The sequence below is a fragment of the Crocuta crocuta genome, unplaced genomic scaffold (genome assembly GCF_008692635.1).
Source record: "Crocuta crocuta isolate KB4526 unplaced genomic scaffold, BGI_CrCroc_1.0 scaffold61, whole genome shotgun sequence".
Classification (NCBI taxonomy): Eukaryota; Metazoa; Chordata; class Mammalia; order Carnivora; family Hyaenidae; genus Crocuta; species Crocuta crocuta.
The window spans coordinates 4,784,051-4,809,731 of NW_027528369.1; the positions used below are offsets into that span (position 1 = coordinate 4,784,051).

The 25,681-nt window shown below is 42.5% G+C and overlaps 2 protein-coding genes across 5 annotated transcripts in view; one reads left to right on the top strand and one right to left on the bottom strand.

Annotated features, from left to right (window-relative positions):
* Positions 1-1,273: 1,273 nt before the first annotated feature.
* CMC2 (C-X9-C motif containing 2) lies at positions 1,274-17,503 on the bottom strand. Of its 3 annotated transcripts, XM_077754206.1 has the most exons (5): positions 17,315-17,503; positions 11,276-11,314; positions 9,538-9,653; positions 5,094-5,165; positions 1,274-1,382 (listed from the first exon to the last, which is right to left on the bottom strand). In XM_077754206.1, the coding sequence occupies exons 3-5, from the start codon at positions 9,616-9,618 to the stop codon at positions 1,296-1,298; spliced, it is 240 nt and encodes a 79-aa protein (XP_077610332.1). In that variant the 5' UTR covers positions 9,619-9,653; positions 11,276-11,314; positions 17,315-17,503; the 3' UTR covers positions 1,274-1,295. The 3 variants fall into 3 exon arrangements, with proteins under 3 accessions (XP_077610332.1, XP_077610331.1, XP_077610333.1); XM_077754205.1 differs by lacking the exon at positions 11,276-11,314 and having other exon boundaries at positions 17,315-17,500; XM_077754207.1 differs by lacking the exons at positions 11,276-11,314; positions 17,315-17,503 and adding an exon at positions 17,069-17,187.
* Positions 17,504-17,831: 328 nt separating this feature from the next.
* Positions 17,832-25,681, top strand: part of CENPN (centromere protein N) — a 25,969-nt gene continuing 18,119 nt past the window's right edge. Inside the window, exons 1-3 of one of the 2 annotated variants that reach the window (XM_077754208.1) lie at positions 17,832-17,879; positions 21,871-22,051; positions 23,880-23,925. In XM_077754208.1, the coding sequence (XP_077610334.1) occupies positions 21,881-22,051; positions 23,880-23,925 (217 nt within the window). In that variant the 5' untranslated portion in view covers positions 17,832-17,879; positions 21,871-21,880. The other variant, XM_077754209.1, reaches the window with a different exon arrangement.

Sequence of the window (25,681 nt, forward strand, 5' to 3'; positions counted from 1 at the left end):
TCCATGGCTTGAGAAATGGATCACTTTCTCATGGGTCACTTTCTGTCTAGAGGATTCTGGAAACCAAATGAGGTTAAGATTCTTTCAGGTACCAACCAAGAGGCTTTAGGTCTTCTCTCAGCTAAGGCACCCGGTGGAAGTACACAGGCAACCTCGGAGGTCTTATAGGTTTGGTTCCAGACCACAAGAAAGCAAACACCACAGTAAAATCAGTCAAATGAATTTGTTGGCTTCCCAGCACATATAAAAGTTATGTTTATACTACCCTGCAGTCTAGTAAGTACACAACAGCATTACGTCTAAAAATCAATGTACACGCCTTAGTTAAAAAATACTTTATTGTTGATAAAGTGCTAACCATGACATCGGAGCTTTCCGCACGTCAATCTTTTTGCCAGGGAAGGGTCTTGTCTCGACGTGATGGCAGCTTCTGCATCAGCGCTTGCTGCCTCACCTTGTGCTCTCAGGTTATGAGGACAGCCTCTTTCCTTTATGCCTCGTGAACCAAGGTCTGCCAGCTTCAAACTTTTCTTCTGTGGCTTCTTCGCCTCTCAGCCTCCATGGAACTGGAGAGAGTGAGCACTTTGCTCTGGATTAGGCTTTGGCTTAACAGAATGTCCATTCTTCTATCCAGACCACCGAAACCTTCCCCAGATCAGCAGTAAGGCTGTCTGCTTTCTCTGCATTTGCATGTCCGCTGGAGGAGCCCTTTTGATTTCCTTCAGGAACTTTCCCTCTGCATTCACACCTTGGCTAACTGGCACAAGAGGCCTGACTCCGGCCCATCTAGGTTTTCAACATGCCCTTCACCCTGAGCGTAATCACTTCTAGCTTTTGACTTAAAGTGAGAGAAGGGGGGCTCTTCCTGTCACTTGCACACTTAGAGGCCAGCGTAGGGTTCCTAACTGGCCTAATTTCAATACTGCTGAATCTCAGGAACAGGGAGGCCCAAGGGCCGGGGGAGACGAGGGAAGGGCTGGTCGGTGAGCAGTCAGAACACGCACAACACTAAGTCCGCTGTCTTCTTCTATGGACACGCTTCATGGCGACCCAAAACAAGGACAATAGTGACCTCACAGACCACCGTAAGAAGTATAATAGTAATTATAAAGTTTGAAATACTGTAAGAATTACCAAAATGTGATACAGAAACATGAGGTGAGAACTGCTGTTGGAAAAATGGCACCAAGAGACTCGCTCGACGCAAGGTTGCCACAAACCTTCAATTTGATAAAAATGCATTATCTGCGAAGCCCAATAAAACGAAGCACAATAAAACGAGGTATGCCTGTAATTTATTTTTCAGATTCCTCTGCGGGATTAAAAAGTCTTTTTCTCATCGCATTGCCATGCTCCCTGCTCTTGGTCCTCTTTTCCATGTACTGGAAAATAAAAGGAAGGGGGGAGAGAAGAGACAGCAGATTATGTTACTGTTTATGTATCCGCAGAGTTAAATATTTTAAAATATCTGCAAAATAAATGGTTTTTGCTGATAAAATTCTTATGTCTTTTATTTCACTGAATCTGAAACTGCAAACACAGTACAGCATCTACATCCTAATAGGTGCACAAATATTGACTGAATTAATTTCTTCCCAAAAGATGAATTCAGGAAATATTTAAGATGAGTGAGTTTTGCCCCTGTTCTTTAGGAACTCACAATCTATCGCACGCATCTAAACTCTGCTTGAACACATATAGTCTTGAGGAGCTCACTACCTTGAGAGGGGGCCTGTTTCACTATTGGACACTTCTACTCGTTCCAAAGTGTTTTTTATGTTGAACCAGTGTTTCCACTTAAATTCTCCTACTGCCTGCTATTTCTTCTTGCTGCTATAATCTGGTAAATATCTGGGTTAGAGATAACCCACTTACTACCTCATTTTTGGGCTGAACATTCCTGGCTTCCACAGAGGTTCACAGAACATGGCCTCTGCCTCCTAGCCACTACCAAGCACCTTTTATAAAGTGCTTTAATATCAATACCCCTTATGAAAAATATCACAACCAGAATTAAATACAGTGCTCCACCTGGTCCGACAGATGTGGGTTACAGTGGACCTACTAGCTCTTAGCACCTAGGCATTTTGCTTCTATGAATACTGTCAAGAGGAACTGGCTCTGGGCAACCATATTATCCTATCAGTTCACATGGAAACTTAGTCAGCTGAACTTCCCAGGATATTTTTCATTGTAAAGTCATCAAATGGATTCTCCCTAAATCCTATGTTTCTGTAATCAGTCGGACCTAAATGCAGTTTTCACTGCATTTAGAGGTTTTCAGCCTAGTATTTTGATTTGACCAGTAGGTTATTAAGTAACAGGAAATACACAGCCTGGCACTTAGAAGATGCACTTGTTTAAAGCATAGAAACTTGAATATAAGTGTTTTATACAGATATATGTACAGGTTTATATACACCCATACAGACATTATTTTAGAGGTGAATGAAGGGTCCCTACAGAAAAGGGAAAAAAAATAAAAGTAAATTCAAGATGAAAAAACTTAAGTATACAGCTAGACATCAAGATCTTTTAGGAGCCAGAGATAAGGGAAGAGGCCACAGAAATGAAATCGGTGACAGAGAGCTAACTAGGGACTTGACTGTATCCTCTGCCTCTGACCCCTGAGACAATGGTGTGGAAGTTCATGTACATCTTCCGGTCCCGTAACCACAAAAATATAGGGAGCTAGGCTAGATCATCTTTAAGAAGTTTTCTAGATCTAAAGTTTTGATTGAAGAGTTATAATATAGATTCTGGAATGACAGTTTTCAAACTTTTTTTTCTTCTGAGACACCAGGTCCCTTTAACCAAAATCATTCCTTTTATCTGTCATACATTAATTTTCTTCTTAAGATTTTTTTGGGGGAAAGGGCATTTCATTGCTTTAACAAGTTTTTTTTTAATATTTATTTATTATTGAGATAGAAATAGAGCATGAATGGGGGAGGGGCAGACGGAGAGGGAGACACAGAATCTGAAGCAGGCTCTGGGGTCTGAGCTGTCAGCACAGAGCCCGACATAGGGCTCGAATCCACAAACTGTGAGACCATGACCTGAGCCAAAGTCAGACGCTTAACCAGCTGAGCTACCCAGGCACCCTTGTTTTGTTTTGTTTTGTTTTTAAGGCACTATTCTAGAAAACGGAGGGATACCTACTCTGAGAAAAATATTTGATATCTATCTTTAATCACATATGCTGGGCTGTCCCCAGCAATCAGCTTGGGAGAAGGGATTTAAGGGTATATCTTCAGAATACCATATGGGGGCCCAAAAGGCAGGTTAAAGAACAAATTATAGTCTATGTTAAAATATATCTTAAGATATCCCCAAAGGGAGTCCAGACGGCCTCTAGATTACAAGAAGGGGGAAAACGATGAATGTGATGTTATTCACAAAACTTCACTCAACAATGTAGACAGAGTGGAAGGTCAGTTAACCAAAACCCAACTCAAACCAAACTGATTAAGAGGGACAAAAAGGATGCTGCAAAAGTAATATTAGTGATTCTTTCAATAAAAAGGGGGTGGGGTGGGGGAGACAGTAACACAGCGGCAGAGAGAAGCTAAGGGAAACTGGCCAGCTCCTTCTAGTTAAAAGCTTCAAGGAATGAACTGCTCAAATGGCACGTGAAGGAAATGGTAAAGGAGCACGTGAGAAGCAATAAATGGTAAACCAGAAAGCTTATTAAAGGCAGAGAGGAAATAAATGAGCACAGGTTCAGAGGACTGAAGCATGAAAGGGCAGAAAAATATCTATAAATCAGGTAATGAAACAACATAAAAACCACATAGAGGACTTAGAAAATAAGGGAGAAAAATCTAGAATTCATATGAAAACAAAGTAAGAAAAATATCTACAACATCCTACCAAACAGTCACTAACAGCTCGGGACCACCTGGGAAGAAAATTTCATATGAAGATCTAATCACCAAACCAATGGCAAAAATTATTGAACCATAAGAAGAAAAAATAAATCTAAATTTAGGGGAAAAGGCGATCTGACACAACAGTAAGCATGTGAGAAATAAACCGCTGCACTGAATAACACAGCGCGGGCTTCACTTCCCATAATCGTATGCAAACAAAACGAAGCCCTAGGTTCAGCTTTCATATAAACTAGCTTTACCAGTGAAGAAAAACTCTTGAAAAATCCATTTAAAACACTTATACGTGTACATGTGAGTGCAAAGAAAATTATCACCCTGAACTCAGAACTCCAGAAAGTTCTTCAAACATTAAAGATACTAGAAAGGGATTCCAGGAAGAGAAAACAAACAAAACCAAAAAAAAAAGCCCCAAAGCCTCAGATTGGAAAATATAAAAAACAAAGATATAGATGCTGGAGAGCTTCAAATATTATAATACCTTTCAACATGAGGCAAATAGGAAAAAAATTCAAAAATATGGAAAATGTAAGAAAATTGGAAGACAGGTTTTTAATAGTTACAGATTTTTTTTAAGTTTTGGATATAACACATCTCATATATGAAAAGAAATGGAATTAAATTTCTTTTCAAAGATTTCAAAAGCACTCTGATACATGCCCAAGTCCACGTCATGGCCTCAAACCAAGTTTGGGAAAGGAGTCTTTTGGATCAAGTTGAACGAGATCCTTATGGCTTGTCCATGCCATGGTTATAAAGAAATTCACAATTTTAAACCTGTAAGGAGACCTGTATGTCTAGTTCCCGCCATGTTTTATGAGGAAACAGGCCCAAAGAGTATTAGTTTCCTGCTACAGGTAATAGCTGATGGACAGAAGTCATTCTGCTAAACAAATTCAACTTCCCTAACCTTGCAATTCATCCAGAAGAGTTACAACGATTACAATAAGGAAGTTGTTTTCATTTACGTGCATGCAAAACAAAACAAAAACAAAAACAAAAAACCTCAGCAATGTTCTAAAATTGTCCCCAGAAGAGGCTTTTATTTCTCCTCTTGGTTTTAGGGGAGGACATATGTCTAAAGCCACTTCTCTCTGTTATACTAAAATTCGGAATAAAAATTAATAATGGCAGTATTATAAAATATTGTTCAAAAATGTTGTTCTACTGTTCAACCACTTTTATCCTTTAACACTTTCTTACCTCTTTCTTCAAGCATTTTCTCATCTCCCGATCAAGATCATTGCAATGACCAAAAAATTTCAGAATGCTGTGCTAAAAGGAAGAAAAGGGGTAAAAATATTTCATCCCATAATGTGCTAAGGTCTCTGGCACATAGAATTTAAATAATTATTCCTACAGAAATGGGTTTAATGTGTCACCACCTTGTTAATAAGCAAATAGGTAAATCACAGGTATAAGGTATACAGATAAACGGACTTATCCTGGTCTTCCTAAAAGAGAGAGAAAGGCTCTGTAGGTAGAAATGAAAAACAAAAAGACTTTTTTCCTTGATAAAGGGAAGCATATTAAACTGCCAAAACCTCACAATGACAGAGTGTAAACAATTCTGTTTTCGAGTCACTCTGTCTTTAAGGGCATGTTACAATCACAGCACAATCCATTATCCACTATAGGGAGTGATGTCAAAGTGCACCGTGGCCATATTAACATGACCAGTAACTTCCTTCACTAGCAAACACTCTGTCCCACTGAAGAATTACCTAATAAATGCTGGGTGCCAACACTATTTTCTCATTGGCCTCCATTCAAAATGTCATCAAAATACATCAGAAACACATAACACTCTTATTAAATGGCCTATATGGGCCACATAAATAAGCTACTAATCCACAATATAAGAACATCTATGTCTGAAGTTCAAAGTCTGCTTTCTCTGAAAAGCAAAAAATAAAAATCCCCTAGTGGTTTCAAGGCCTCTATGACGAGGATCACGGCAAAAAGTACAAATGCTCCAAAGCAGATTACGAAGAAGGCTGAGGTCAAGAATGTGAATTTTAGCAGGGCCATAATTAGTGTGTTTGCAATCACAATTTTTAAGGGTGCCTAGGACAGCATGGCGATGGCCTATATAATAACATGCCATGAATGCCGAACTTGTAGCTATAATAATAAGCACCTGTTCCTTTTCTTTCTAATTAAGGCTTTTCATGGAAACCAGACAACACACAATTCCTCAGCTATGCCTCATGCTACCCCTCCCCCTGCCTCGCTGCCACCTTCAATGTCCTCTTCTGGTCTACAGTCAATGAATGGGTCAGTTTTTCTGGCGAGCATTTAGGGTAAACTGACATCGCCTACCAGTTACCTAGTGACCTTTTCAGAATAAGTATTTCTTGTGTATTCTTCCTAAACTATTTCTCTGACCACAGATGAACGGGAACAATGCATTTTCACACACCTTCTGGTGAAGCAGAAACAACAGAAAGGATTAATGTTGAAAATGTAAGGCAATATTTCATAGGTTAATTCACAGCAATTTCTATCACCTCATACACATACATCTTTTTTAAAAATCTGAGACAAAAGCTAATTTTTTTGCTTTCACCCAATATTTTAGCCCACAGAAATACACTCTTGTGACGTTACGTGAAAAACAAACCCGCTGGAAGTGGTAAAAGGAACACCTGTGGACTGCAGTTCTCTTGCACGCACGTGGCATAAGCCTCCAGTGTGTGACGTCTGGTTCTAGAAACCAAACTGCCTGGGCCAGTAACTGAATAAATGGACCAATCAATCGACATCTTAAAGACAAGCACTAGGGATTCAGCAGTGAGGAAGGCGGACCTGGGCCCTACTTGCACAGAACACGGTCACAGAGAAGAGCCAACGAGCAAAGTGACTGCCATAAAGCAGTTGTTCTTCAAGCGCAGTCCAGGGGCACCAAGAGTTCCCAGGAGCTCTCCAGGGGGCGTAGAAGGTAAGCACTATTCTCTTAATAATCGAAGATCTTATTTGTTTTGCTCACTGTCATTCTCTCACAAGACTACAGTAGAATTTTCCAGAGGCCACACAGAGGACAAAATCACCAAACACTAGACATGAGGCAGACAGGAGACCCACCTATATTCTATTAAGCCAGATACTAAAGAGAACTGCAAAAATTCAAAAACAATGTCATTCTTTGTGGTTTTTTTGTAATGTTTATTTTTAAGAGAGAAAAGTGCACATGAGCACACCAGCTGGGGGGTGGGCAGACAGTGGGTCCGAAGCTGGCTCTGCACGGACAGCAAGAGGCCCGACGCCAGGCTCAAACCCACGAACTGTGATTGTGACCTCAGCTGAAGTCAGATGCTTAACTGACCGAGCCACCCAGGCATCCCGAAAGAAATGACATTCTTTTGACTCTGTCTTTTGTTTCGGAAAATAAGATCTTTTTTATGAAAAATTACTATGTTAACATGCACTGAGTTTATTATTATATTTTTAGATACAGTTACATTTTTTAAAAATTTCTCAGTTTTAATTTCTAATTCATAACTATCGGTAGCTGGAGTCCACATACACAAAAGTTATTTGGAGTCCTCAGTAGCTTTTAAGAGTGTCTAGGAGTCCTGAGGCCAAAAAGTATGAGAAGTACCTTAAAGTAGGAAATGGACCATGTATGGTGTCACTGGAGTACAGAGCGACGACACCAGGAGAATGTAGGCCAAGAAAGGAGGAAAGGAAGAGGAAACGACAGGCTACAGAATAACGCCTGGAGGAGGCTGGAACACCGTGTCCCATGCGGGCAAGTGGAGCCGGTGGGGAGGGCTCCGAGATCAGGAAGGACAAAGCCAGCACCCAGCCTCAGGAGAGAGAAGCGTGCGCTCACACGCCCGCAGAAAGGAGCCCGTGGGAGCGAGGGGAAAAGAGGGCAGGAGGGTGTGAAACCCAAGGCTAAGTAGGCCCTGAAACAACACGAAGGGAGACACTGGGATTTTATGCTGCGGCAGAGGGAGCCAGTAGAGTGAAACGATGATTGAACGTAATCTGAACAGTCACTCTGATACGGTGTGGGACGTGAGTGAGGGCAGAGGAGAGGGCAAACCGGTCAGGGGACCCAGGTGGCCCCACTAAGAGAACTCTGGAACTAACTGGTGTTCGGAACAGACATATAAATCAGCGGAAGAGACTAGAGAGCCCAGAAATAGACCCAGTCACGTGTGGTCAACTGATTTTGACAAAGGCAGCAGGATAATTTAGGAGGTAAAGACGGTGTCTGCAACGGACAGTACTGAAGAAACAAGACCCAGAGAGAAAGGAAAGCAGAGACTCCTACCTCACCCTAGACACACATATTAACTTGAAATGGGTCACAAACCTAAATATCAAAGCTAAAATCCTAAAACCTTCAGAAGAAAAAATAGGAGAAAATCTTTGTGAACAGGAAACATAAAGATCCTTAGAATCCAAACAAAAAACAAAACAAAAAGTCCTCACAAACAAACAAAAAAAAGCCACCTGGTAATCAGACTTCATCAAACTTGGAAACTGCTCTTTGAAGCACAACCTTCAGAAAATGAAAAAGGGTATGACAGGCTGAGTACATACTCACAATACACTTGTCAGACAATGTCTTCAACTTGTCAAGACAATGTCTTGACTGTAGAATGAAAAAAAGTCAGTACTAAAGCAAACGACTCAATTTTAAAATATGGGCAAAAGAAAATAATAATAATGATTAAATAAATAAGTTTTTTAAAAAAAATAAAATATAGGCAAAAGACTATACGAATGGTCAAGAGGCACATGAAAAGAAGCTCAATGAGAGACTACTGCACAGCCATAAAGTAACGTTAAAAAGACTTACAATATCAATTCTGTGTCTACGTGTACGCTGAAAAGAATTTGCCTAAAGGATATTGTCACCAACAATGTTCTTTGAACAAAGATATCTAACTTCACAGATCACTACCTGTTAGTCTTTAAATTCTACTCATTTAAATGATACATACTAACTTTATAATTTTACACATCTACAGTTTATGAATATCATGAGGAAAACAGCACATCATGCAAAGTTAAAGAAAAACACAAACGCTCTTGGTAACTGTCTCATGTATCAATTATATGGGAAAAAACTCAATGTTTGTCATCCGTAAAAATATCAGCTTTAATTGAATGCATTCCAAAAATGTGTTTCCTTTCCATTTTGGTTTTAACCATGGAATTTTACTTCCATTCCACTATCAAGTAAGTTAACCTGTCAAATTAGGCCAATCATAATTTAAATCTAGCTAACATCTAATTATTTAAAAAAAAAGTTTTTAATCTCTTTTAAACACAGAATGGTAGACATCAAGGAAAATATTTAAAAATTCTTAAAATAATTACATTATGATCAAAAGAGTCCGTTTAAAATAATTGGTCTAACATCCTGTAGTTAAAAAAAAGGAAAGTATTTTATTGAAAGAACATGGGTTCCATATCATTTCAAAAGTTCCCTAACAAACCACCATGCTTAATTTTTACTAATCACGAAAGGAAACGGTATCTGAAAAATCACAAGCATCAATTACTAATCTTTAGTAAGCTAAGATCCGCTATATGATCATTCCCTTCCCTCAGCGGAGGTAACATTTCACATCACTATGTTGTACCTAAGTTTCATTTTCGCTTTATGGTCATTTTTCTGAACTCTTACATTTTTGTGACATTCCTTAAGCAAGTTAATCAAGACGTTGCATTCTTCAGTGTGCAAGTGTGGAGATAAGTCAGGATGCATCTTTAGGAGGAGGTGATGGAGCACAGCAGAGCAACCTGTGGATACAAGAGTGTCTTGAATACGTGTGACTGTAATTGTCCGTGAGACCCAAAACTATTTCAGTAAAAACCTGCAGTGCACTTTATCAGAAACAAACGCTGACCTTAGGCAAATTATTAAACTTGAGCCTCAGCTTCCTTATCCGGCAATGTAACAGATTCAGCAAGTTATCAGGTGTTCAGAGAACCTACAGGTTCAGAAAAAAGCAAGACTTCTTCTAGAGAGGCCCAGCTCTGGAAAGAAGTGCTCCAGAAGAAACAGGCAGCCTCTATTAACAAGCCTGATTTCAACTATTTTCTCCACATTCCTGAAACTGATTACAACTCATTTTGTGCAGATGAAATTCTACAAAATAAGGGAACTGGTTTATTAATCCTTTTAAAACGTATATTCCTCTGAGAGGGTTAAAGCCCCATCAGTCTCACATTAGTGTGAATTAACATGGACTGTTTTCTTCCTAACATCTGGCTGAGAAAATCTAACTAAACAACGAAGAGAAACAAAAAGAAGTGAAAAAAAGTTTTCTAGTTTAGCAGATCTGTCCATAAAATTCAATTACTACAATGAAAGCAAGATGATGAAATAAATCCCAGAAATTAAATTTAATTGGTTAATTCACTAAGTAGAAATTTAGCAGCCAAGGTCAAAGGAAAAGCATTATTTTGAAGCGTATGCTATAGTTATACAGCACTATTTGCCTACTCTTTTTTTTTTTTAACTTGGAAAAGAGTACCAAAAGAAAGAACCAATTATCGCTTTCATCTTTTAAAAGGTTCAAGGAAAAAAACAAAATAATGACCTTAGTGGGCAAAGAGTTCTTAGGTCAAAAGCACAATTCATAAAAGAAAAAAATTGGTAGAATCTTATCAAACTTAAAACTTTCTCATTTCAAAAATATACCACTAAAATGAAAAGATGCAGGGATGGAAAGTACAGCACAGGGAATGTGGTCAATAATATTGTAATACACATCTCGCCATGAGCATTTCATAATGTATATGCTTAAAAAAAAAAGAAAGAAAAAGATAAGCCACACTTTGGGTGACAATGACATGCCAATGTAGGTTCAGTTGTAAAAACACACAACTATAGAGGGGGATGCTCATCATGGGTGGGGGGGTTTGCATGTGTGGGGCTGGAGCACATGGGGTCTCTCTGTACTTTCTGCTCAATTTTGCTGCAAACCTAAAACTGCTCTAAAAAATAAATACCCTACAAGCTAGAGACTAGGAGAAAATATCTGCAAACCCTGTTTGAAAAAGGACTTGCTACCTACAGCGTATAAAGAATGCTTACAAACCAGCCCAACATTTAAAATGGACCCCCCAAAATGGGCAAAAGATTTGAATAAATGCTTCACAGAAGATGGTACAAGAATGGTTAATTAAGCACATGAAAAAATGCTGAACATCATTAGTCACAAACTAAATTCAAACTAAAGCCACAATGAGATACCACCACATTCCCCCCCCGAATAGCTATAATCAAAAAGGCAGACAATATCAAGCAGTGGTTAGGACGCAGAGAAAACAGATCTCATGCACCGATAATGAAAATGTAAAATAGGACACACTTAGGAAAACAATTTGGCCGTGTCTTAAGGAGTTAACACACTTACCAAATGACCCCTGACCACGGAAAGTGCACTCCTAAGAATCTACCCAAAAGAAATGAAAACATATCACCACACAAAGACATGTATGTTAATGTTGACAGCATTATTCATTATAGCCAATAGGAAACAACCCAAATGTCCAATAATCTGGTAACTGGGTAAATAAATGCAGTATGTCTAGACAATGGAATAGTATTTAGCAGTTAAAAGGAATGCATGGACGCAGGCACCAACATGGATGAACCTCAAAGCACCAAGCTGAATGAAAGAAGCCAGACTCAAAAGACTGTACTGTATGATTCCATTTACACGCAATGTGTAGAAAAGGCAAAATGGTAGAGAAAAAAAGGCTGATGGGTTGTCTAAACCTGAAAGTGAGAGAGAGGATTATTTGCCATTGGGCACAAAAGAATACAACTGCGTGACGAAAGTGTTTTAAAATGGGATTTTGGTAATGGTCGTGCAATAGCAGTTTACTAAAATCACTGAACACACTTTACTAAAATTCACTGGTGGGTGAATTTTAGGAAATGTAAATTATATCTTAACAGAGCTGATACAAAAATGTTCGAGAAATTCAAACTGCCTATCTACTTTTCACTCTCAATAAGTCCTTAACAATGACTACACAAAGAATTCCAGAGCATTACACTATCCCTACTATTTAAGAATTCAGCTTCTAAAAAGACTAGTGGATCGCGGTACCACTGAGTGACTAAGGGCATGCGCATGCGTACACAGGCCACATACCACAGCGGAAGGTCCCAAACCAGGCCGCTATGCCCAACTAAGTACTGGAGTATCTGAAACGGAAACTGGAAATGCAGCCAAGTTCAAATTTTGTTTGCCTGCCACTGACTACAAAGTCTTCTTAATGACATAATCTTTTTGCTCAGAAAAACGAGGTCTCCTACAGTCTAGCAATTTAAGTCCTCTCATGTTGTACCATTTAGCCACCTAGAAAATGTCTTTTTATTTTGTAAATTTATTTAACAAAATATTTTTCCCTATTTCTATCAACTAGTCCTCAGATGTGTGCTTTTACAATTGGGAAACAAGCTTATGATGTACTGAAATGACCTCTTTGGCCAATTAAATACTTTTGAAGACACTTGGCTGCTGAGACAAATGCATCCACATTGTATAGAAGTAGAAATGCATAATTATCACGATGTATATTTTTCCTCCCTCCATTACAAAAGTTTATGCCACTGCAGACCCAGCCAGAGTACCAATAAGATAACTTCCTTTCTACTTACTTATCCTACGTAACTATGTCAAAGAAGCAAATCGTTTCACATAGTTTCCTTTTCCTATTCTTCTTGGTAAAAAGCTAAGCTACTACTTCTTAATCTACAGCTCTAAATACTGACTGAATCCCTTGTCTAACAAATTCCTCGCTTTACCAGTTATCCCCCCTTTCCTCCACCCTATCTTTTTAGTGAGCTACCCCTTTCTTCCTTCCCTCTACCCACCCCGTACCCATGCCCCCTTCCAGCATCCAGCTGGCTTCGCCTCCCATTGGTGCTTACACAGGTGTACTGTCACACTCTCAGGAGCAGTGCACAGAGCACAGCTACAAAACCGTGCCACTGTTCCTACAACACTCAGTGTGAGTGCTCGTATCTTCCAGCAGTCATCTTTAAAAGCCTATTCTAGAGCGCGTGGGTGGCTGGCTTAGTCGGTTAAGCATCAGACTTCATCATCTCGCTGTTCGCAGATTCGAGTCCCATGTCAGGCTCTGTGCTGACCGCTGGGAGCCTGGAGCCGGCTCCAGATTTTGTGTCTTCCTCTCATTCTGCCCCTCCCCCATTCAAAAAAAATTTTTTTAAGAGAGAGAGACAGAGTGTGAGTGGGGGAGTGGCAGAGAGAGAGGGAGACACAGAATCCGAAGCAGGCTCCAGGCTCTGAGCTGTCAGCACAGAGCCCAACGCGGGACTCAAACCCACGAACTGTGAGATGATGACCTGAGCCCAAGTCAGTCGCTTAACCGACTGAGCCATACCTTCCTCATTTGTGCTCTCTAGCTCTCGCTCTCTCTCTCTCTCTCTCAAAAACAAATTTAAAAAAATAAAAAATAAAAGCCTATTCTAATTAACATTACTATAACTCAAAGTAATTTGTGAGCTGAAGAAAACTAAATGTATATTCCATATTCTTACTTTTAAAAATCCTTCAAAGCAATGAATCTACATGATTAGTGTATAAAATAAGTTTTTAAACACTTAACACACAGTAGGTACAAGTCTTCTAATCCTTCCAGTAAGTGTAAATTCAGTGGAACCATAAGAAATTGCCTTTTTGTACTTCAAGTATGCATTACTCACATTTTCATATCAAAAATAAGTCCCAGGTCACATAGTAAGTGGCAGAGTGACTACCCAATGGCATCTCTAACCGGGACAAATTATTCCTATGCTCAAAACAGAAAACTTCCCAGCAGTTTGTGGATGAAATAAATTCAGATGGGAAAAACTATTTCCCAAAGAGCCTCTGGTTGACTACAAGTTCAACAGGCACTAATTGTGGGTTCCAAAGAAGTCAATGTAACATTATCCTGCATTACTAGAAATAGAGGGTCTGTCTACCTCAACAAAAAGAACAATACTGTATTCATCCAGACATATGTGAATATTCCTGGAGAGAGTGCTCAGAATTAAGATGGCTTTGACTCTAAAACTTCTCAGGAACCCAATAATGAAACTGGGAATATTTAGCAATTTAGGGACGCTCCCATCAAAGCAGACAGATAAAAGGAATAACCTAGTTCAGCAGGAGAAATAACGGATCTGAAGGCAAAAGTTGTGGACTTATCTGTCCATAAGTTATAACACTTTGGTTACTTAATCTGACCTAAGTCTCTTCCATAAAACTGAATTAGCTCTTGACCTGTATGAGTGGTCATGAGGTTTAAAATAACATATGTGGGAGTATCTGAAACAGTGCGCAGAGAGTGTGACATATGCAAAATATCTGAAATTGCTCATCACATGATAGGAAAGACTGAATGGAATTTGCAATGCTGTTTCCAAGGTGTTTCTGAGGACAGGACCCTTAACAAAGGCAGATGTCACCTCCCTGGAGCTGTCCAACAATGAAGCAAGCTGCTTTGGGAAGTTCTCGGTTATCTGTCTGTCTAAAAGTACCCCAAAGAGACTGGCTACGTCAGTTAAGGATGTCACAGAATGTATTTCTGCACTGCATTCGTCAGTTTCTTCTCAAATATAAGTTCACAATTAAACTTATATTTTTATAAGATTTTAACCTACTTCCAGAAATGAAATTCACAATGGATAAAAACCTGTCACTGCTAGGAAAACACAAAAGAATTTCAAAAGGATAATGCCAAAGTCATCATGAACATCAGCAGCACTGATGAAACAAAGGTGAGGGGAATATTCATTTGTGACAAGACTTCATGTGTGCCTGCTTGCAGTAAGAAAAAGGAATACATTCCATTCACACTGGTACTATTTATACACAAAACTGCAGTCGCACCTTTACACTGGCATTTAGAAAACACCAGAAGGTTAACCTGTCACAGTTAACAGTGCTTGCCTACCCAACTCCACCCACTGCCTTAAGTATGCACACATGTATACTAAAACAGACGCTGAAACTCTTAAAATTAAATGTTCAGCTGTGACAACAACCGGGTGACTGGCCCCTGCACAGCAATTTTAACTTTTACCTGGGGGTAAGCTGGGAGGTCAGAGCAGTACGGTACTCTCACTAAAGACGTAAAGATCACAGTCTTATTTTAGTCGTTCACCTGATTCCACCAAGACGGAGGTAAAACTTTCCTAAGGAGTATTCCATGATAGATTTCAACCACCAGATGGCACAGTTTTCAAACCATAAGCCAAGAGGTAAGCAATACATGGCATGACCTCTAGTAAAGAAAAAGGAGTAAGCATCTTAATAACACTTCAGCAAATCTATAATCACAAGGAGGAAACTCCCTATTTTAATGCCACTTGTGTTTTCTTTCAAAAGATTTTGCTGTTTTGTGGCTCCACCAGAAAGAAATTCACACCACAGCTGCAATTTCTAATGTCATTGTAAAACAGAAACGGGGTGGGGGTGGGCGCCTGGGTGGCTCAGTCGGTTAAGCATCTGACTTCGGCTCAGGTCATGATCTTGGGGTTCGTGGGTTTGAGCCCCGCATCGGGCTCTGGCTGATGGCTCAGAGCCTGGAGCCTGTTTCAGATTCTATATCTCCCTCTCTCTCTGGCCCTCCCCTGCTCACGCTGTGTGTGTGTGTGTCTCTCTCTCAGAAATACATAAAAACATTACAAAATTTTTAAAAAATAAAACAAAAAACAGGGGTGCCTGGGTGTCTCAGTCAGTTAAGCGTCCGACCTGGGCTCAGGTCATGATCTCACAGTTCATGAGCTGGAGCCCCACATTGGCCTCTGTGCTTACAGTGCAGAGCCTGGAGCCTACTTGGATTCTGTGTCTCCCTCTCTCTCTGGCCCCCCTCTGCTCCCATGCTCGCTAGCTCTCTCACTCTCTCTCAAAAATAAATAAGCATTCAAAAAGTAAAACAAAAAACAAATCTAGAAAAGTCCCTTGTTCAGAGTTTGAAGAATCTGTTCTCCAGAAAAAACTGTAAACTTAATAAATACGTAATGCTTTCTAAAACATGTATTTTTTAAGGCCTACTTTTCAGAAAGCACTCAAATCAGTTAAATTAGTGTTTCTCCAACTACATCAAACTATGCACCAAACTCAGCAGAGGTAGCGGACACAGCAGTGCACCGCCTACCCTACAGTCTTCTATTTACCCCAGTTACGCAGAGACCAAACCTAAACATCTGCTATTGAGTGACAAGTACTCCCAAATACACACCACGGCCCACTGCTTCGGAGAGGAACCCCTGGGCTGCCTGGGGAAAAAATCCACAGGGCTCTTAAGTTCCACCACACAGCTTCCCAAGGAATGGAAACACACTCATCAGCACTCAGTAGGCACTGGGCATTCTGCTAAACCACCTGAATTTCAGAGAAGAAAAAAAAAAAAAAGCAGTCCATATACCTCAAAGAACACACAGGCTAGTGAGGGAATGTTCTTGCAAATGCACATAGTAAATGCCCAATAAATGCTTGCCAAACGTTGAATTTGGGGTTATTATAAAACTGAGAATTGGTTCACACCTCAACATAGTTAACAACAACAAAAAGAAAGGATAGAAATGAGCGAGGCTCATTTTAAACAACCTAAACACGTGCAGGAAAGGAGATACACGGGAGTCACAAGAGAATTCCTTTGCCAGCGCAAACTTCTTTTATGCATTTAAGATTTTAAATGAAGGTTTCCAGAACGCGGGTTTACTTAAGACTCTCCAGCAAGCACCTATTGGGAACCTACAAGCACGGTAACTTCTAAGCCCCCAAAAAGGCATCTGAATGTCTAACTTTCCTTGGAAAGTGTGCTGAGGAGCTCCTTGATTTCTCGCTTCCCAAGACAGACTGGCGGCAGCTCTTACTGCCGCTGAGATGTGCAGCTACGTGCAAATTCTAAACTCCTAGGTGGTCACAATAATAATCATACAATTCATTGAGAGCCCACCGCTCAATGTCAAACGCTGTAACTGTCGATGCGATGGGTTGTACCCATTTTACAGGCGTGGAAGCCGAGGCTCAAGGAGGGGAGGACCCCCTCCCCACCAGGTGACTGGGCTCGCGAGGGGCGACACAGGCTGCAGCAAGGACTGAAAGGTCTAGACCAAAGCATGCTCTAAACTACCAGCGCGTCCTCGGCAGCTGCCTGCGGGCGGGGAGCCCGGGACGCACCTCCGGCTACGTCGGCAAAGCGCCCGGCGCCGTGGTCGGCCTCGGAGCAGCGGGAGCCACGGCCGCCCCGAGGACCAGGGACCGGACCTCCCAGGTCCCAACCTCCGACAGCGGCTGGAAGGGACACGGCGGGGCGGGGGCGAGCAGGGCACGGGCGGAGGGACAGGTGCGTGTCCCGCGGCCTCCCCGGACACCGCGGCCAAGAAGAGAGCGCTGCTCGGAACGGCCGGGACTCCCGAGACTCACCGGACTCGCGGCCACACAGGGAGGGCTGAAGCGACAGTCAGCAGCGAGGACTCTTCATCCAAAGGCCAGCGGCGCGGGCGCTGGAGCCGGAGCAGCTCCTGGCGGCCAAGTCCCTCTCGCCCTCCACAGCCGACCCGGCTCGGCTCGGCTCGGCCCCCTGCGGCGCCCGTCCTCTGAGGCGCATGCGCCACCGGCCTGGACGGGCCCATCTGCGGGCGCGGAGGGGGGGGGAGGGAGAGCGAGCGCACCGAGGCACGGCAGGGCCTCAAACCAGCAAACGGAAGCCACAAGCCAGACTTGGTGGCCGAGGTTAACTGCACTTAACGAATGGTCTCTACTGACAAGAGCGATGCGAGGACTTGGCGAGTTTCAGCCCTGCGGCTCCCCGACGCCGCTCCCTGCGCCTACGGTACAGTCCAAAGAGAGCGCCCGGGGGGGCGGGGGCGGGGCTGGAGGGCGACGGGAACCGCGATTGGTGGCTTTGAAGGAGGGGCGGGGGGGGACGGGGGCNAGCCCCCTCCCAGGCTTGTGGGGCGACTTTTCCGCGACTGCCACACGTCTCAAGGTGCGGGATCGGCGCTTGGCCTCGGGCAAGAGGTGGGGGACTACAGTTGGGACCGGGATGAGGGAGGGCCGTGGTACCGTCCGTGACGTCACATCCGCCCGCAGTGGGGCGGGGCCTAACTAGAAAGTACGTCAGCTCCGGAGCCTCCGCCGGCTGTCACGTGGCGGGTCACTTTGCTCTCCGGTCCTGGGGTTGGTGCTGTCCTGGGAGTTGGTGTTTTGATTTTTTAAATCAGCCTTGGCTTCCGTTATTTTCCGCCCATGAGCTTTTAGTACTTTTCCTGATGCCCGGGTGCTGGCCTTTCCATGTAGATCTATAACAGGGCTCTTTTTTGTCATGCATTCGTTCAACAAATATCTATGTCTTGAGCTGCTGTGTGTGTGTGTGTGTGTGTGTTTGCGCGTGACCGGCACTGTGCTGCTAAGAGCTAGAAGCATAAAGAAATTAGTCACAGGGAATCGGGAGAGTTTGCTCAGAGGTTTACCAGCTTCATTAGTGAGACTGAATGCTCTACCAGGAGTCTGTAGAATGGCATTTTGCAAACTACTCAAAATTAAGAATCTTCTGAAGCATTCTAAAAATGCAAGCTCTCAACGCGCAGCTGGGTGCCCCAGTCCACCCCCTCCCCCACACCCAGTGCAAATTGATGGAGCCCTGGGAATGCATTTTTATAAGCCTACCCCCCACCGCCGACGTTTTCAATGGGAGAAGTTCCTTTGATATATCACTGACTGTTGGAACGCTATTTCTTCCCAGGTTATCTCCTCAAGCACACTGCATACCGAGAATATCTAACATTTCATTCCACGTGTATTTATCATTTAAGGATATAGCCATAAATAAGGCAAACATAGTTGCTACTCCAGTGGCTCAATATTTTAAAACCGTAATCAATAAGCAAGATCATGTTAGATAGTTCTATAAAGACAATAAGCAATGGAAAGTGGGGAGATCCCTTTTGAATGGGTGGTGAGGGGTACCTGGGTGGCTCAGTCAGTTAAACGTCCAACTCTTGGTTTCAGCTCAGGTCATGATCTCAGCGTTCGTGGGTTCAAGCCGTGAGTAGGGCTCTGCGCTGACAGCTTGGATTCTTTCTCTCTGTCCCTCCCTCTCTCTGTCTGTCTCTCAAAATAAGTAAACTTAAAAAAAAAAAAAAAAAGAATGGGTGGTCAAGAATAAGTCTCTCTCAGTAGAAGCCATCTGAGCTGAAACTTAAATTACAAGAGATACCCAGGTGAAGATGAACCTGAACGTTCTAGGCAGGGGTAAGTGCAGGTGCAATGCGCTTTCTCTGGAAGTATCCTTCTGTACTAGAGGAAATAAATGCCAATGAAGCTGGAGTTCAGAAAGCCAGAGAGAGAGAGAGAGAGTGATAGATGATAGGGAGGGAGGCAAGAAGCAAACACAGGGCCTTATAGACCATGGTGAGGATTTTAGTGTTGACATTAAGGTAGGTTGCTCCTGTATCCAAACAAGAAAACAAACTCAATTTTCATGATCTTGATTCTTTTCTCCTGTTCTTAATTATTTTTCTCTTTCTAAATGACTCCTAATAGTTATTATTTTTTTTTTTTTTGGTAACTATTGTTTTCAGTATCTTCCTAAAATCCTATCGACTGTTAGTATCTTTTTGGAAGTAGACAATGGTAATAGATTATGTGCAATGTTAAGCAAACACTCAAGTGGTAGCAATGAGTCACAAACCTGATTCCTGTAGAGGGATACTTCTCTTTTTGTCCTTGCTAATCTCATAGGCGTGGTGGAAGCAGATGAGATTGACAGACTGACTCTAGCTTCTTTTCTTAAATATGTACACCAAGGTTTATATGTTCTTTCTTGCAAGATAGGCAGAGAATTAATATTTAAATTCTGCAGATATCTTGCTTAATCTTTGTTGAGAAACCATGCTTGGTTTTTATGTGCCATAGTTTTTTTGAGTTTATTTATTTTGAGAGAGAACATGCCTGCATACATGTGGGGGAAGAGCAGAGAAAGAGAGAGAGAAAGAGAGGGGGTGAGGGGAGAGAGAGAATCTAAAGCAGGCTCCATGCTGCCAGCACAGAGCCCAACACAGAGCTCAAACCCACAAAAGACAAGACCACGACCTGAACCAAGATCAAGAGTTTGATGCTTAACTAACTGAGCCACCCAGGCACCCCTCTGTACCGTATTTTAAAATGGGGGGCAGGGGGAAGATGCCTGTCAGTGTCCTCAAATGAAGTAACAGGGTTGAGATCCGCTGTCCCCCTTGACCCAGAAGGTCTCAGAAACCCCCTTCCCAGTGCCACAGCTGTACGATAGCTACTGTGCGATGCTCCCAAAGGTCATTGCCCTTGTCTGTTGCTGAGGGAGCCATACCAGACTGGGGGCTGAAGAGACAGCTGAAGAATCTCACTGTCATGCACCGGGCAGGAAAAGTGAGGTAGCAGCACTATGTTAATTGGTAACGTCTTAAATGAGAAAGAGACTGCAATCCTCTTCGTCTCCACCTCTTACGTGTCCTCTAGACTCATACATCCCACTGTTTACCAGTATCTCCTCTTGGAGCCTAACAATTAGCCTTAAAATGTCCATGTTCCAAACAGCCTTCTTGAGCTTTCCTCTGCCCCCACCTCCAGTCTTCCCCAACTCAGGTAATTAATAGTGACTCTGTTCTTGCAGCTGCCTGGTACAAACATTGGTATCACCTTTGATCCCTCTTTCCCTCGCACCCCACATCTAGTTCATGAGGAAGTCCTGTGGGCTCTTTCTTAAAAGCATATCCAGAATCTGACCTCTTCCCATGCCCCCCTCCTCGGTCCCGCATCATCTCCTACCTGCATTGCAGCAGCCTCCTACCTGGTTTCCTGCTTCCACCCTCCACCCCCTCCAAGACAGTAGCCAGATTGATCCTGCGAGAAAACCTAAACAGGAATATATCCCACCTTTTCTCAGGACCTTCCAGCAGCCAGTGTCTATCAACCAGTGTCTTGTGACCCCTGGGCCCTCCATGTTCTCTGACCTCATTACCTCCTTTGTGCCTCCTTACTCTCCACTCTGGCCTCACCGGAGGCATCCTTCACATCCTTCACTGTTCCTTGAAAACCCCAGGGCGTTTGCACTTGCTGTTCCCTCTGCCTAGCAAGTGCTTTCACCAACTAGCCACGTGGCTCACTCTTTCTTCCAAGTATAGGCTGAAATGTCACCTTCTGTATGAGGCCTACTTGCACTACCCCCACCTTCCCCACCTCCTTCCCAGCTTGCTCCACTTTAACTACCTTTCGTTTCCTAACATTGCTCCGTTCTCTCTGGAGAACTTACCACTTTTAACACGTTTTGTGATTTTCTTGTTGCCCCTCTCTCCCCACTAGAATGGATGCTCACACTAATAGGGATTTTTGTCTTTTTTCTTTTTAAGTTTATATTTATTTATTAGAGAGAGAGAATGAGCAGGGCAGGAGCCAGGGGAAGGGGGCGGACAGAGGATCTGAAGTGTGCTCTGTGCTAACAGCAGAGAGCCCGATGCAGGGCTCAAACTCACAAACTGTGAGCTCATGACATAAGCCAAATTCTGATGTTTAACTGACTGAGCCACCCAAGCGCCCCAGGATTTTTGGCTTTTAGGTTAAAGATATATCTCTCCCCCGTGTCTACCAAAGTGCCTGGAACGCATCGGTGCTCAGATTCTATTACGTGAATCAGTAAATGAATGAATGATTTACGTGTTGTTCGCATCAAAAGATCAAAAATACTCTAGCCTGTCAAGGAGAGGGAGCACTAATTTTTAAAACCTCCAAAGCCATTTAAATATGTAGCTCAAGGAGAAAAGAATCAAATCCTCCTTTTGAAACACTCTCTGCAGAGTGCCTGAAATAAAAGGTAAATGTTTGGGTGTTTGACCTACAAATCAAAATCCTGGCTAAACATATATGAAAAGTTCAGTTGAGTTAAACTTTGATATTAATACTTAATTAATTAATACTTTGCTGTGCTGTTTTTGCTTTTATTAAAGTGCCAAAAAGATGGATGAAACTGTTGCAGAATTTATCAAGAGGACCATCTTGAAAATCCCAATGACTAAAATGATGACAATCCTCAAAGCCTGGGATTTTTTGTCCGAAAATCAACTGCAGACCGTAAACTTCCGGCAGAGAAAGGAATCTCTCGTTCAGGACTTGGTTCTGCTCTGTGAGGTAACAGTGCTCAAAATGATATACCTTAAGCATCATGCAGCCCCTTTGGTTTTTTCTTTTAATAATATTTTTTAATAAAGTTTTTTTTTTTTTTTTAATGTTTTGAGAGAGAGAGAGCATTACCTGGGGTGGTGCCGAGAGGGAGAGGGACAGAGGGTCTGAAGCAGGCTCTGCACTGACGGCAGCGAACCCAATGTGGGGTTCAAACTCAACAGACCATGAGATCATGACCTGAGTCAGACGCTCAACTGACTGAGCCACCCAGGCACCCCAAAGGTTTTCTTTTTTATCAATTTTTATTGATTTATTTCAAGAGAGCACAAGTTGGGGAGGGGGAGAGAGAGAATCCCAGGCAGGCTCCACACGGTCAGCATAGAGCCCAGAGCAGGGCTTGATCTCACATACTGTGAGATCATGACCTGAGCCAAAATCAAGAGTCAGACACTTAACTGACTGAGGCCCCCAGGCACCCCACTTCCTTTTTTGAGTCTAAAAGAAATTTAGTGCAGCTGCTAAGCCATGAAGGGTTGTGGCCTGTGTACTACAGCGAGGAAGAACCTAGTTTTTCATTGGCTTTTTCAACTTCCAAAGAATGCCTACATATCAGTAAGAAAGTGACCACTATGGGGGAAAATGCAGTCCATACAAGTTAAAATAATGAGGCATATTCGTTTTTTACCTATCAGATTGTCAAAGATGAAAAAATAATACTCAGATGTGTTGGTAAAGTTGTATGGAAAGAGACCCCCCCCTTTCACATATATTTAACTTTTTGTTTTAAAACAGTTTCAGATTTTCAGAAAAGTTACAAGCATATACAAAGAACTTTCATATTCCTGTACCTTCTTCCCTCATTCACTTTTAAATAGATATGCTTTAGGATCCAGCAATTGCACTGTGGGAGATTTATATAGAAAAATGAATAAAAATCAAGGAGGTAGGGCCACCTAGGTGACTCAGTCGGGTAAGCGTCCAACTTTGGTTCAGGTCATAATCCTGCAGTTTGTGGGTTTGAGCCCTGCATCAGGCTCTGTGCTGACAGCTGGGAGCCTGGCGCCTGCTTTGGGTTCTGGGTCTCCCTCTCTCTTTCTGCACCTCCGCTGCTTGGGCTCTCTCTCTCTCTCTCTCTCTCTCTCACAGAAATAAATGTTAAAAAATGTTTTTTTTTAAAAAACGAGAAGGTATATATGTATTATAAGTGATATTCATATACTTAGGTACAAACATGCAAATATTTATACATAAATAAGGATGTTAAGTAGCCTTGTTTAAAAAACAAAAACTGGGAAACCGCTAAACATAGGAGAATAAATAATGTTACGTCCACGGAACAACGTATTCTTCAGCCATTAAAGAAGATAAACTAGATCTTTATGTACAACGTTGAAAAACAATATATAATATGCACATACGTACACGTATAGAGCAGTGGTTCTCAACTAGGACGATTTCGCCTCCAGTGTCTGGAGACATTTTTGGTCGTCAGACCTGTGGGAATACTACTGTCTCCTGTGGGGCAGAGACCAGAATGTTCCTTAACACCCTAGGACAGCCCTCCACACTCTGAATGTCAGTCGTGCCCTGACGTGGAGGAAGTTTAGAGGGATACAGCTGATTAAAAAACAAAACAGGAAGTTGAAAGTGATAAAGGAGGAGTAGACCCTAGAGGGGGAAGAGTGGAGAGTGCGTGAGTGAGCCAGGTGTGTCTGCCACTTGGCAAGAGAGCAGAGACGGGTGACACCCGTTCTAAGCAACCCAGAAATGTGCCGTAAATGGAGCAGAACCCAACTATCCCCACGTTCACTCAATACTTTGTCTTCTCTTTCAGAATAAGCGCGCAAGTCTCCATGACGCAGCCCTCTTAGACATCATTTGTGAGTGTCGGTGATTTGTGTTTACACTTACCCCGTCCCCTTATGTCAGAGAGGCAGCTCTGATGTCAGTCAGGTGGCCCTGGCTTCAGCCCCTCCTCTGTCATGTGCCAGTCTCGGGTCCTTGCCCAAGTCCCATGGCCTTGCTGGGCCTTGACTCTGCCCTAGAAAAATGGAGAAAACAGTAGTACCGGCTTCACAGGGTCATTGGAAGGGTGAAATAAGAAGATGCTTGAAAAGCTCCTGTGGCACGGGCACGGGCACACAGTAAGCACATAGTAAATGTTCATTAGGCTCTGGATCATTATTAACAGAATTTGAAAGTTTATTTCTGAAAATTTGTTCCTATTGCAGTAACTTGTTACCGCTCCTCCCCTTCCATTTCTTTGTTTTTTTTTTCCCCTTTGTGTCCTAGGTTTCTTCTCTGTATTTTCTTTTTTAAGATGTTTACTTCCCTCAGCAGGAGGCAACAGACTGGGGTCTAAGAACACAGGCCAGATTTCTTGCGTTCAGTTTATGGCTCTGCCACTGTCTCCCCGTGAGTCCTGGCGGAGGCCGTTGACATCTCTCTGCCTCAGTGTTATCATTGGACAAACCTGTATAGTAATGATGATATCGCCGAAGGTGACAGTGAGGATAAAATAAGAGTCCAGGTCATGTTCTTAAAACAAAGCCTGGTTGGGGCACCTGGGTGGCTCAGTCAGTTGAGCATCTGACTTTGGCTCAGGCCAGGATCTTGCGGTTCGTGAGTTCAAGCCCCACATCAGGCTCTGTGCTGACAGCTCAGAGCCTGGAGCCTGCTTCAGAGTCTGTGTCTCCCTCTCTGCCCCTCCTCTACTCACATTATCTCTCTCTCTCAAAAATAAATAATAAACATTTAAAAAATTTTTTTTAATTAAAAAAACTCTTCTTTTAAAAAAAAGCCCAGTATTTACTAATTAATCATTATCAATTGATATTAACTGCCTCTGTGACCTGGGGCATAACAAAATTCATCTTTATATTCTGCTCCAACTACAAAATAGCTGAATTCATTTAGCACATCTGCCTCTGGTTAAGTCTGTCTCATTTTCAGTGACTGGATGATAATCTGGACTTTAAGAGGTAGATCCACATAGTTCCCCTTTCTCACGCATCTGTTCAGATGTTCACTGAGCACTACCACGCAGCGGGCTATATGCCAGCCACTGCTGGGTCAAACAGGTTGATTCATACTCTCTTAAGAGGTCCCAGTGTTACCGGGAGACAGGTTACCGAGTCACACAAATACATTCTCACAGACTGTCGCAGGTTTTGGGAAGGAGAAAGCACAGGGAGTCTAAGAGAGCAGAGTGGGATCGGCCACACCAAGGGTTCAGGAAAGACTTCCTTGAAGTCATGAGCTAAGAGCTACAAAAGATGAGTGGCATTAACTAGGCAAAGGGGAAAGGGGACATGAAGGAGAGGAGGGCAGAGGGCACAGCACCAGAAGTCTTGGAGCAGGAGGGGCAAGTTGAGGAGCAGAGCGAAGGCGGGAGATGGGAGCTCAGTGGTGCAGGAGGGAGTCCGAGTCAATGAGGCATAGGTAGGGGGATGATTCAGACACCTAGAAGCTCCTCGAAGGATTTCACACTTTATTCTAAGAATAATGCAAAGCCTTCCAAAAATTATGAGCAAGAAAAGAATAAGGTTCTTGTTTTTTCAAAGCTCCCTGGTTACAGTGCAGAGACAGAGACCAGGGAGGACTAGAGAGACTTAACAGCATCCATGAAAGAGAGAA

What these genes read in the sequence shown, in the direction of transcription:
- CMC2 (XM_077754206.1), bottom strand. Translation starts at nt 9,618, where the DNA reads ATGCATCCTGACTTATCTCCACACTTGCACACTGAAGAATGCAACGTC. An exon ending in TTAAGGAATGTCACAAAAAT is followed by an intron (nt 5,166 to 9,537) that starts GTAAGAGTTCAG and finishes TCTTCCTTTTAG; the next exon opens with CACAGCATTCTGAAATTTTT. An exon ending in GAAAATGCTTGAAGAAAGAG is followed by an intron (nt 1,383 to 5,093) that starts GTAAGAAAGTGT and finishes TTTATTTTCCAG; the next exon opens with TACATGGAAAAGAGGACCAA.